The 12026-nt window shown below is 43.1% G+C and overlaps 1 protein-coding gene across 1 annotated transcript in view; it reads right to left on the bottom strand.

Annotated features, from left to right (window-relative positions):
* The window catches only part of LOC126417731 (odorant receptor coreceptor-like), an 89740-nt gene extending 79642 nt beyond the window's left edge, over positions 1 to 10098 (bottom strand). The window contains exons 1-2 of the mRNA XM_050085144.1: positions 10075 to 10098; positions 3315 to 3865 (exon numbers count right to left, since the gene is read on the bottom strand). Coding sequence (XP_049941101.1) covers positions 3315 to 3865; positions 10075 to 10098 — 575 coding nt within the window. The remainder of the gene's footprint in view (positions 1 to 3314; positions 3866 to 10074) is intronic.
* Positions 10099 to 12026: the final 1928 nt, after the last annotated feature.

Here is a 12026-nt window from a genome sequence, read left to right as displayed (position 1 = left end):
TGAAGGCATTGTCCTTCTCGTTCCACAGTCGGATAAACGCATTAACATGGAGACTACTTTTGAAATAATGAACAGTTTACTTACTTTCTTCCAGCTGTCTCGTTTTCATTTGACTGCGCCCTATATAACATATGAAATTGTGGAGCTGCATATAAAACAAGTATATTTACACGTTAAATGCGCAACAAAACCAAATTCTCATTCAAATTTTAACGCCCTATTATTGTAATGGTACAGTTACCTCATAAGGTAGGGACGGCAAAGAAATCGGCATGCACGAATGGCTCTTGCTCGCGTGCCAAAACCCTATTGGCTGGCTGCACACTTCCCCCAGATGAGGAGGGGGAAGAGGAGTAATCTGCGGATGTGCTGCATTGAAATGGTAAGGCAGTCGCACTGCATTTCACCAGATTTCATACTTCTCAACAACGCATTGTTGTTGTTGCTGTGGTCTTCAGTCCTGAGACTGGTTTGATGCAGCTTTCCATGCTACTCTATCCTGTGCAAGCTTCTTCATCTCCCAGTACTTACTGCAACCTACATCCTTCTGAATCTGCTTAGTGTATTCATCTCTTGGTCTCCCTCTACGATTTTTACCCTCCACGCTGCCCTCCAATGCTAAATTTGTGATTCCTTGATGCCTCAAAACATGTCCTACCAACCGATTCCTTCTTCTACTCAAGTTGTGTCACAAACTTCTCTTCTCCCCAATCCTATTCAATACCTCCTCATTAGTTACGTGATCTACCCATCTAATCTTCAGCATTCTTCTGTAGCACCACATATCACGAACTAAACAAATTTTCCGGTATTATTCAGTTATTTTTGGAGCACTAGGGCCATAACTTTTAATATGGTACAAACTATCGGCTAACAGATGCATACAATTTCACACATTTTCACTGTTAGGCTACCACATAATCGTGACGTATTTACTTTCGTAACAGAAGAAAGACTTTCACACACATATGTTGATCGACATATTTTGTCATATTCTCAGTGTCATTATGGAGATGTAGAAACTCTAACAGAAGAAAACAACAGAGAGCGACTTGAGGATATTAACACAACTGAATTTATTTTTTAAAGTGGAATTTCCCTGCAGATCAGTCAGTTACATATAAACATGCACGGGGGTGCTTTAACAGCTACAGAAAATAACCGCGAAAACAGCTCGAAAACAGATGTAAGGTTAGCAGTGTCCTCAAAACATTTAGAAAACTATAATGGGAATTCTTTCAAGGTCACATTGACTTCTTCAAACTAAGAGTCTTCTTTAACGTCAACAAGCTTAGTGAAAAGAACTTGCTTATTGCCAGAATTCGTCCATTCCACAATGTGATTTCATTTTTCAAATTCATCTCTATCAAGTCAGAATCACCTTTCAATATGTCATTGTGGGCAGTGTATTGTCAACTTCACTTAAAACTCATAGTTTGCATCCTTTCCGGATGCTACAATTTTCGATCCTGCTCTTCTTATTCTTCCATAAACTCAAAAATAGCATATTTTAAATCAAAAACGTATTCAATGTCCGTTTGGCTTAACCAACTTACTCTGCAGCAATGTTTGAAGTTTCCTTACTCTTCGATAAATTCCCCCGAGAATTACAGTTTTTAAATCGTTCTCTCAGCTACAACAATTTATCGCTTGGATTAATGTTTTGTGTTCAGCTGTTTAGTTAGGTGAGCTAGAGCGGTCATTGCAGTCAGGTCTGAAACTGGGGCACTAGTTATGACTTTTATATTGGTATCATAGTTTTCAAGGGGACTTTTAGCTATGCCCCTTAATGAGATATTTCAGCCAAACTAAATTATAAAGCAAACTTAAGATTTGCTAAGGTTTGTTAATTTTTAGGGTTTGCGGCTATTAAATTACTTTCAAATGACTTCCTCCTCATTTTAAGAAAGGCATCCGCCAGACTATCTAGAAAATACGATTCTTCCAGTCTGTCGATCACTGTTTTATCATCTCAAGATTGCCTGTTTCAGGCACTGTCCTCCATCTTCAGACCGTACTCATCGTTATAAACGACCTGTCTTAAAGTAATACAACCAGTTTCACTGTAACACAAAGAAGAGCCAAAACATTATGACCTCTGCCCACAACGAGATAAAATGCTACCTGTTGGCGCTGCAGGCCCTTGATATAATAAGGAAAGTACGTAAGCGGAGTTGAGATGAATGAGGAATCGTTCTAGTGACGATGTCGGGTCGTAAATTGTGAGATATAGGGACAGGAGTGGCAAAGGTCATATTGTTATCGCCCGGCAATTGGGAACGTGCAGCTCAGAAACGACGAAGCCAATTGGCCGCTCGTGCGCTACTGTCGTGAGCTCTTACGCAAAGTGGTTGAAGCATTCTAAGATGACGAGTTGCACATAAGGTGTCAGTTTTTCACGTCCTGTGACAGGACGTGGAGGATGGAGGCGTAGAAGGGGATAGGCGACGATCCGTGGCAAATCTGATGGCAAGGTACGACGCTGGTGCAGGTGAAAGTCTTTTCGAGCTCTTCGTTCAGCGCATATTGTTGAAGATGGGGCTCTGCAGCAGATGTCCCCTAAATGCTCACTTGTTGACGCAACAACATCGTCGATTACAACTGCAGTGTTCACAGACATCAAGGCTGGACTGTGGGTCAATGGATGTATGTCGCCTGATCCAATGAATGGCATTTCGTGTTACATCAGGTGATGGTCGCGTCCGGATACCATCATCCAGACGAAGGTTGCTCGAAACATTCACTGTGCCATGGACGCAGGCCTTTGTTGGTAATATTATAAGGTTCACTAGGGCTTCCAAGGGACATAGGTTCTTAATCAAAGACATCACCACAGCTGTGGACTATATCATCATTATTGCAAACGATTTGCATCCTTTCATGCTTCCCTGAAAGTGATGGCATTTCCCTGTAGAAAAACAGTCGGTGTGAAAAACTCAGATCCTCCCTACAGTGGTTTGAGGAGCATGATAGTGCACTCACGTTAAGCTCTTAGTCACAAAATCGCCTGATCTGAATCCGGAGGAAAACATGTGGGACGCTATCGAACGAGAAATCCGCGTCCACTAGTCAGCGGCCCATAATTACGGGAACTGCATAACCTCTGCGTAGACATCTGCTGTGACATACCTCCGGAGAACTATCAACGAGTTGTCGATTCCGTGTCCCACAGATTAGCTGCTGTATTGCGTTCCAAAGATGTATCAACGCACCAGCTAGCGGTTGGTCGTAATCTTTTGGCTCAACAGTGTATATACTCAATTTAGTATTATGATGTATAGCTGAAATGTTGATTGATGTTTCATATAACTTACTCGATCATATATTGATGATGCCGTATGTTCACCACTAGCTGCTGGTACATCTCCTCGTCAGGATCGATGATGATGTCTCCAGACGGGTGATGCTGAACAGTGCCCGACGATTGCACGCCATCTGAGATGTCTCGTCTTCCGAACACGTCCTGCGTGCTGGTTCGCCGATCAGCGGTGATAACATAGGATGCTACTGCGCCCTCCTCAACTTCACCACCAGCTGATGTACTAGTCGCCTTCCGGACATCAGAAATGTTTTCATTCAGGACATCCAGTTCAGCAGCGATCATCAGCATGAGGTTGATGAAGAACAGATTCACGCCAGTGGTCGTACTGGTTGTCACCAGGTGGCTAGAAACTTGCGTGATGTACATCACCTCGTATCCTGGAGACACCTGGAGGACTGGTGGCAGCCACACAGGGAAGGGCGTCTTCCCACATGGCAAAGACGAGTTGGCCGAGTAGAAGGCGCAAGACAGTAAGGGGGCCAGGCCCCACCCCACGACTGGGAACACACCTGCCACCACCTGCAGAGGATCGGAGCTAAACAGCTGCAGTGAAATACAGGTAACACGAACCAGCCTCAAAACTTCTGTCACACAATTGCTCACTAATAAGTGTTCTATAATCAATAGTACACAAGATTTTTAAAATTACTCTAATTTTCTATCACATAAGAACATTTCACAAACTGAGGTCTAATATGTTAAGGATTTAAGTCGCTGAAGCACAAATACTGAAACAAAATTTCAATAAAGTTCTACATTTTTATAATAATTATTGCTTATTTTTACAGGAAAATAGTAAAAAAAACAACTATGCACAGTACTCTTGCCAGCATTGTCAGTAGTGTGTTACACTTAATTTTAGAAATTTCGCGTTTTTAATTTCCTCACTGAACGTTCGTCGCTCTTAACACACAACAATAGTCAGCCATCGCGCTTTTACTCCATCTTCCCTGGTACATCCTCTCAATCTCCACTTACTGATGAAACCGTTCTCCCCGTCCTTCCCTATAATTTCCCAGATTGTTTTGTATTTCTTCTGTTTTATTTTTGATTCCTTAGACATTTTTCAGTGAAGAACAGAAAGCAGTCTATACACACTATTCTCTAACATTCATTGTACACTCAAATTGACGATCCTTAATCAATCTGTAAATCTGACGAACAACAAAAATTACGGCTTTCACTTTTTCTTAACTGAAGAAGGGAAATTTCACAGAAAGGTACGCAGGATCTACCGTGTGGACAGCCTTACAAACGACAAGCCTAATTTGATGTATAGTGGAGGAAGCAATGTATTTTTATGGTCTAAAAGCGGTTATTGCAAGATGTTTCTAGTTACAGGCACAAAGCGCCTCCAATTTGACCTCCCAGAAAATTTCATTTTATCCCCCAGATGGAAACGACTGCTATAGAATTATATGAAAGAATTGCCTTTAGAAATGATATATGGGAACCTGCGAGGGGGAAAAACAATGGATGTGTTCTTAAAATAACTCTTTCTGCTATCAGTTATGATTTCGTGTGTATTGTGCACGATGACTTTCGGGAAATAATTTGCTCTCTGAAGTGCTTTTTTCGTGTCTTTTGTGCTTGGCGTGGGAAACTGCCCATAAAGGCGAAATAATCAGCAATGATCAGCGGCTTGAGGATGCAGAAGGAAACGGAAACCACTGCACGAAAGATCCATAACGTGTATCCACAGGACATGTGGCTTGTAACTGAAAAAGTGTCACCTCTCCAGTGGCAAAAGATTCCGGAACAGTTCCCCATTAGGGTCTCCGAGAGGCGCCTCCAAGGTGGAGGTGATCATGAGAAAAAGTTTCAATGACTAACGAAAAGACAACGTTCTACATGTTGGGATGTGTAATGTCACAAACTTCAACGTTGAGGGGAAGCTACAAAACCTGAAAAGATAAATGCTAAGGCTCAAGATAGATATTATAGGGAGATAGTGAAGTGAAATGGAAATAAGACAAGGATTTCTGGTCAGAAAAGTATAGGGTGATATCAAAAATAACAGAAAATTGTATCATGGGAGTAGTATTCGTTATGAATATGAAGGGAGCGGAAAGAGTCTGTTACTATGAACATTTCCGTGATAGGGTTGTTCTTATCATAATCGACAGCAAGCCAAAACCGACAAGTTCAGGTATACATGCCGACTCTGCAAGCTGAAGATGAAGAGACAAAGAAAGTATATGAGGATATGAAAGGGTAATACAGTACGTAAATGGAAATAAAAGTCCAATAGTCATGGGGGACTGGAATGCAGTTGTAGCGGAAGGAGTAGAAGAAAAAAAGTTACAGGAGGATATAGGCTTGGGACAAGGAATAAGAGAGGAGAACAACTGATTGAGTTCTGTAGTTAATTTCAGCCAGTAATAGCGATTATTATGTTCAACAATCACAAGAGGAGGTGGTATACATGGAAAAGGTCAGGTGAAACGGGATGATTTCAGCTAGATTACATCATGGTCAGACAGATTCCGAAATCAGATACTGGATTGTAAGGTGTGCGCAGCAGCAGATATCGACTCTAATCACAATGTAGCAGTGATGAAGAGTAGGCTGACGTTTGAGAGATTACTCAGGAAGAATCAATATGCAAAGAAATTGGATATGGAAGTACTAAGGAATGTCGAGGTGCGCTTGAAGTTCCCTAAGGGCATAGATACAGCAGTAAGAAATAGCTCAGTAAGCAGAACATTTGAAGAGGAATGGACATCTCTATAAAGGGCCATCACAGAAGTTGGAAAGAAAAACACAGGTGCTGTTGAATCCTGCCTAGTCATCGAATTGTGGGACGTCTACCTACTTTCTCGGTTAGCTAGATAACATTCAGACAAATCGTATGAATGAGTTTTTATTACGTAAAGGAAAAAACACAGTACTTAACTACGTGTTAAACAGATGTGCCGCAAGCAAAGGGGAACAGACAAAATAAGTGTTGACGCTTCTGTCTTAGTTGCCAGTCTCGATGCTGCTGTAGAGCTGGGCCGCGACATGTCAGGCGCGGTGCTAGGCTAGGCGCAAATTGAGACGCGTATAGCGCGTGTTTCGCGACGCAGCGCAGCGCGTTTTTGTAGCTTCACAGGTTCAAATGGGACCGCGCAAATTGCGACGCGACGCGACTGGGACGCGACACGCGCGGGACGCGACACGCGCCTGTGCCAGGTCGCGCGGCGTTGTGGTTGTGGCACAGTTTCTCGCGCCACATGTCGCGCGTGTCTCGCTAGCACCGTGAGAAATTGAGGAGGGGAGCGGAAAAGTAACCGGCCATATGCTCACATCTGAACGGCGCATATGAGCAGTGGTAGTATTGCCCATACGATAAATTTTGCCTTACTGTGTACTAAATTTTATTGCCTTTGGGTAGTGTTTCGTTTTTCCCCATTTAAACGCTCCAACTTTCTTCGTTAGCACATTATACTTTTCTGTTATTTATATCTGTATAGTTTTGATTTGTTTTGTTTTTCTTCTGTCAAGAAAAATGCGTATTTCAGTAACTAATGAGCCTTTGGCCGCTGGAATTGTATCATATGCCTCCGCGATGTTTTCAAATCGCAAGAAGGGACAGAGGGTAGTGAATAAGGAAGCAAGGAATATTATAAAATCATGTGATTAAGAAGCAAGGCAGGAAAGTAAAACAAGGTTGTCTTCTCACTGCCTAGTTTGCTAGCGTATCTGTACGATCTGTTACAAAAATACAGAAAGGGATAATCCGCACAGGTGTGATCTCTTTGTGCTCCTGGTAAAAAGCGTCCAAGATCTGAAGTATAGAAGTCTCTCTGTGATTACTTGGATATGGATGTAATAATGTAATACGACATACTATACTACATGCATGTGAACATCACATTTCCACTGCAAGCTAGAAAAAGTCGAAAAGCAGTCACAAATAACAATGTTTTAATTGGTTCGCCGTGATGAGAAGAAGCACTTCAATTGTTGCATGCACATTATCAGCATTAATGAACTAATGATACAACAGGCTACACAAATGAAGAAAATGATCGGTACTATTACGAAAGCAGGAATATCCTAAAAGAGTGTTATGATTAGATATATTTAATTTGTTGAAATCTACTGCTGACAAAGGCAGATCTACTTTCATGACAATGTTTTTCGAACTCCCAACTCACAAGGCACTCATGGCTAGCTTGTGCATTCCTGTCGTGCGCATTATCCTCCGCTGTTGACAATGCACTGACCATTGTGTTGTGCGACAGATCAGTTGTTTATTTTTCTCAATAACAACTATTTTATTCGCGATCACACATTGTCAGTTTGGCAAGCTGTAGGTGAGTAACCAGTATCTGGCATGTGCCTGAAGGAACGCTCGTCATTATTTTAATACTGCTCAGATCAAGAGAAGGAATAAAATCCTTTGCTAAGTTTCCATTCCAGTCGCTCAGTGTTAAAAATACAATGGGTTGCGGGGATTTCACCAATATTCCAACAGAACTGGCAATCTATTTTTGTGTGAACTGTTAACCTTTTCTCATTCGAAGGAGCATCACCGTTTGTGAGTAACGCCCACATTTCTCTTGGTGACTGGTTTAATTGTACTTCCTTTGTCACAGTATAATTTGCCAAACTCATCTCACAGCAGCTATTGAGACAGAATTCCGGAACGGAGTGCCTCATTAAACAAATAATTGGCAATCACAGAGCTCAATAGCTTACGAAAAACCTCTTAGTGTCGGTTTGCAGTAACGTAAAAGAAGAAATTTCATGTTTATTTTCATACTACAAAGCTTTTGTTTCGCTAGCTGTCGATATTTCTTAAAAACTTGCAGTCACTCGAGTGAAATAAGTAAAAATGGAAGTATAAGTACTGATATATCGCCATAGATAAGAAAGTTCCGTGTGTTTAAGAATTAGCAAAACACTCTCTTCCTTGTGTGCTATCATTCGCCAAACTTTCGTTTCGATGTCTCGAGCGGTTTAGGAGATATGAGAGATGTTGCGAGTATTTCTTCTCGCGGGCGTGAGATCGGAAGTGAGCGCGCTACATGGGATCCATTTTCTCGAGATCAGAGCAGGTAGAGATCTCCTCCCAAGTCTAAACAAAAATTCAACATGTTAGCTAAATTTCATACGCAGCAACATATGGTGTAATACGCTCCAAACGCAAAATCATAGGGACCCCTAATTTTCGTTGCAAACGAGTTTTGCGTACTGTCTTAGTAAAATGTGTACAATCACAATAAGAATGGTCATTAGCGAGATGATGGGCACTTCGCCACGAAGCTGACATATAACGCTACAAGTAAGGCAAAAATCAAATATTTTCAATGAATAGTTTCTTTAAAATTGTTTGAGGAAGATAACAGGTTGCCCGCGCTTCGGTTCTGTCAGCGCAGAGCATCGCCGGTCGGCGCGTGCGAAGTATGGTGTACGCGTCGCAATATGCGCTGCACCCGCGCGACTCGTGCGGCACGTGCGTGTCGCGCTGTAGTGTCGTGTCACGTCACACGTGCTATACGCGTCTCAATTTGCGCCTAGCCTTATGTCCTCTTCGTATTGAGGCCGCTGCTGTCGCGTTGTCGTCCTGGAGAGGGGTCGGTCAGCGTGCAATTGGCTGACACCTTATCACAGCCCTCTCTCATTCCCGCCTGGCGTGCCGGCGCTTGACATTCCTCCTCCCTCCCCCACCCCCACCTCAAAATGACGGCTCGTCGCCATATAGGGAACTCGACAACGGCTGAGGAGGCAGGAGCGTGGACGCTGCGATGGACAGGAAGCTGGAGCTGCAGGGGACGGCAGACCTTCAGTCGTACTCCGCCATCTGGCAGAAACGTCCTCCAGAAAACGACCAGAAGGGCCATAACAAGATGTAGAATGCGTTGGCTGCTGTGGCGTGAGCGGGTCCAGCTCCATCGGTAGGATGAGAGGAAGCGGAGGTGATAAATGCTCCATCTCCATGGGGTCGTCCCATGATGTTGCGATGACACCCTCTGGCAGAGAAGGATCACCGTGCACATCACAGTGGCGAAAGTGCCTGTGATGCGGGCGCTGGAATCCTTATGAGCCTGAAACGATTCATGTATGCGCCAAATCGACGAACAATCTCACCTCGCGCCCACCCACTGTTGCCGCTAAAACCCCTGAAAAACACAATATTATGCGGTGTGAAGCGATACTTCCGGGCTTCCTTTAAAGCCGGATGCTGAGGATGGTAGAGCAAGTGGAGCAGTGTCCAATGGCGGCGGCACCGACGCAATTTCGAAGGCGATGGTCCATCTCGTGAATGCGAACGTTAGGAGCCGAGAAATAGTTGCAATGATTGATCCCTGATGTGTACAGTGGTAAGTTTGGCCATCTGCTGCTTGAAGATTCTGGCAAAACATTGCGCCTCGCCTTTTATCAATGGATGGAACAGCGCTCTAGTTAGATGCTATATGCCGTTGCGTACGCAAAGTGATTCAAATTCATTTGACATTAAATGAGGGCCGTTGTGCGACACTAGGACTTCAGGCAAACCATCGAGGTGGAAAACTGAGAACAACGTCTGAATTGTACTACGTGACGTTGTCGAGTTCATTGCCATAGAAAAAGGTAACTTACTGTAAGAGTCTACCAAAATAAACCAACGAGTGTTCCAAAAAGGTCCCGGAAAGTCTATATGTGCATACGTCGCCATGGTGATTGCGGCTTCGACCAAGGAGAGAATTTTTGTGGCAGAGCGGAAAGATTTTCCGCACATGTCTGACACTGCGACGCCTTCTGTTCCGTTTGGGTATCCATACCTTGTCAAGCCCCCCATGAATCATGGACCTTGCCGTTGGTGGGGAGGCTTGCGTGCCACAGCGATACAGATGGCTGTGCCATAGATGCAACCACAACGGAGGGGTATCTGTTGAGAGGTCAGACAAACGTGTGGTTCCTGAAGAGGGGCAGCAGCCTTTCCAGCAGTTGCAAGGGCAACAGTCTGAATGATTGACTGACCTGGAGTTGTAACATTAACCAAAACGGCCTTGCTGTGCTGGTACTGCGAATACCTGAAAGCAAGGGAAAACTACATTCGTAATTTTTCCCGAGGGCATGCAGTTTTACTGCATGGTTAAATGATGATGGCGTCCTCTTGGGCAAAATATTCCGGAGGTAAAATAGTCCCCCATTCGGAAATCTGGGTGGGGACAAGTCATGAGGACGTCGTTACAAGGGGGGAAAAGAAACTGGTGTTCTACATATTGGAATGTGGAATGTAAAATCCCTTAATTGGGCAGGTAGGTAAGAAAGTTTGAAAAGGGAAATGGAAACGTTAAAGTTAGATATGGTGGGAATTAGTGAAGTTCGGTGGCAGGAGGAACAAGACTTTTGGTCAGGTTAATACAGAGTTATAGATACAAAATCAAATAGGGGTAAGGCAGGAGTAGGTTTAATGGTTCAAATCGCTCTAAGCACTATGTGGCTTAACATCTTAGAACTACTAAAACCTAACTAACCTAAGGACATCACACACATCCATGCCCGAGGCAGGATTCGAACCTGCGACCCTAGCAGCAACGCGGTTCCAGACTGACGGGCCTAGGACCGCTCGACCACAGCAGCCGGCAATAGATTTAATAATGAATAAAAACGTATGAGGGCAGTTAAGCTACTACGAACAGCATAGTGAACGAATTATTGTAGCCAAGATAGACACAAAGCCCACACCTACCACAGTAGCACGAGATTATAGCCAACTAGCTCCACAGATGACGAAGAGATTGAAGAAATGTACGATGAGATAAAAGAAATTATTCAGATAGTGAAGGGAAACGTAAATTTAATAGTCATGGGGGCCTGGGATTCAATAGTAGGAAAACTATTTATCGTCCATGTTTCACTTCCATACATGGCTACAATACAATACAAATACTTTCAGAAACGGCTTCCTGGCACTTAAATCTATACTCGATGTTAATAAATTCTCTTCTGCAGAAACACTTTCCTTGCCATTGCCAGACTACATTTTATATCCTCTCTACTTAGACCATCATCAGTTATTTTGCTCCCCAAATAGCAAAAATCATCTACAACTGTAAGTGTCTTATTTCCTAATCTAATTCCCTCAGCACGACATGACTTAATTCGACTGCATTCCATTATCCTCGTTGTTTTTGTTGATGTTCATCTTGTATCTTCCTTTCAAGTCATTGTCCGTTCCATTCAACTGCTCTTCCAGGTCCGTTGTTGTCTCCGACGGAATTCCAATGTCATTAGTGAACCTCAAAGTTTTTATTTCTTCTCCATGGATTTTAATTTCTACGGAGCATTTTTCTTTTGTTTCCTTTACTGATTGCTCAATACAAAGATTGAATAACATTGCGGATTGGCTACAACCCTTTCTTACTCCCTTCCCAACCACTGCTTCCCTTTCATGCCCCTCGACTCTTATAACTGTCATCTGGTTTCTGTACAAGTTGTATATAGCCATGCGCCCGCTGTATTTTACCCGTGCCAATTTCTAAATTTGAAAGAGAATATTCTAGTAAACATTGTCAAAAGCTTTCAGTAAGTCTATAAATGTTATAAACGTAGGTTTGCCTTTCTTTACTCTATCTTCTAAGATAAGTCAGAGGGTCAGTATTGCCTCATGTGTGCCAACATTTCTACGGAATCCAAACTGATCTTGCCCGAGGTCGGCTTCTACCAGTTTTCCCATTCGTCTGAAAGTATACGTTTTAGTATTTTCCAGCCGTGACTTATTAAACTG

Source organism: Schistocerca serialis, chromosome 1 (assembly GCF_023864345.2).
Source record: "Schistocerca serialis cubense isolate TAMUIC-IGC-003099 chromosome 1, iqSchSeri2.2, whole genome shotgun sequence".
Classification (NCBI taxonomy): Eukaryota; Metazoa; Arthropoda; class Insecta; order Orthoptera; family Acrididae; genus Schistocerca; species Schistocerca serialis.
The sequence above is the reverse complement of the archived record's forward strand: the minus strand, read 5'-3'. Positions and strand labels throughout refer to the sequence as shown.